The sequence below is a fragment of the Geospiza fortis genome, unplaced genomic scaffold, assembly GCF_000277835.1.
Source record: "Geospiza fortis unplaced genomic scaffold, GeoFor_1.0 scaffold546, whole genome shotgun sequence".
Lineage (NCBI taxonomy): Eukaryota > Metazoa > Chordata > Aves > Passeriformes > Thraupidae > Geospiza > Geospiza fortis.
Window position 1 is genome coordinate 386,298 of NW_005054612.1, and position 452 is coordinate 386,749.

Below are 452 nucleotides of genomic sequence, written 5' to 3' on the forward strand. Positions count from 1 at the left end.
GCTGCACACCCCAGCCGAGAGGAAACAGACGCCACCGGCCCAGCCCAGGCACTTCCCGGCCCTGTCGGGGGGTGTGGAGCAATCTGCAGGTGGCAGAGGCTGTGGGATCACATCCTGCCCTGGCTCTGCCTCCCTGCATCCTACTGGACATTTCAGTTTAGAACGGGACCCAAGGCACAGATTGGGGTGCTGGGCACCCTCAGAGCAAAGGGAGGGATGCAGGAATGGGGTTGGGAAGGTGGGAGTGGACAGAGACCTCGTGGAAGAGCCACTTGTGCCCGGGCACTGACTTGCACAAATATAGAAACAGCTGTAGAAACCATCAGAGATTTATTATCAGAACAAAACTCCCAAGCATCTAAAGGCCACCAAGTGTCCCAGCACGGCCAGAGCAATGGGACCAGGCTGTGGAGAAGAGGGGAGGAGGGAGGGCAGGGCCTGAGCCCTCCCTG

General features: G+C 59.3%; 1 protein-coding gene across 1 annotated transcript in view; it reads right to left on the reverse strand.

Moving 5' to 3' along the window:
- Positions 1–313: 313 nt before the first annotated feature.
- The window catches only part of CEP131 (centrosomal protein 131), a 12,060-nt gene continuing 11,921 nt past the window's right edge, over positions 314–452 (reverse strand). The window contains 2 exon segments of the mRNA XM_031064665.1: positions 314–447; positions 449–452. The exon segment at positions 449–452 is cut by the window's right edge and continues 104 nt beyond it. Of these exon segments, the coding sequence (XP_030920525.1) occupies positions 337–447; positions 449–452 (115 nt within the window). The 3' untranslated portion in view covers positions 314–336.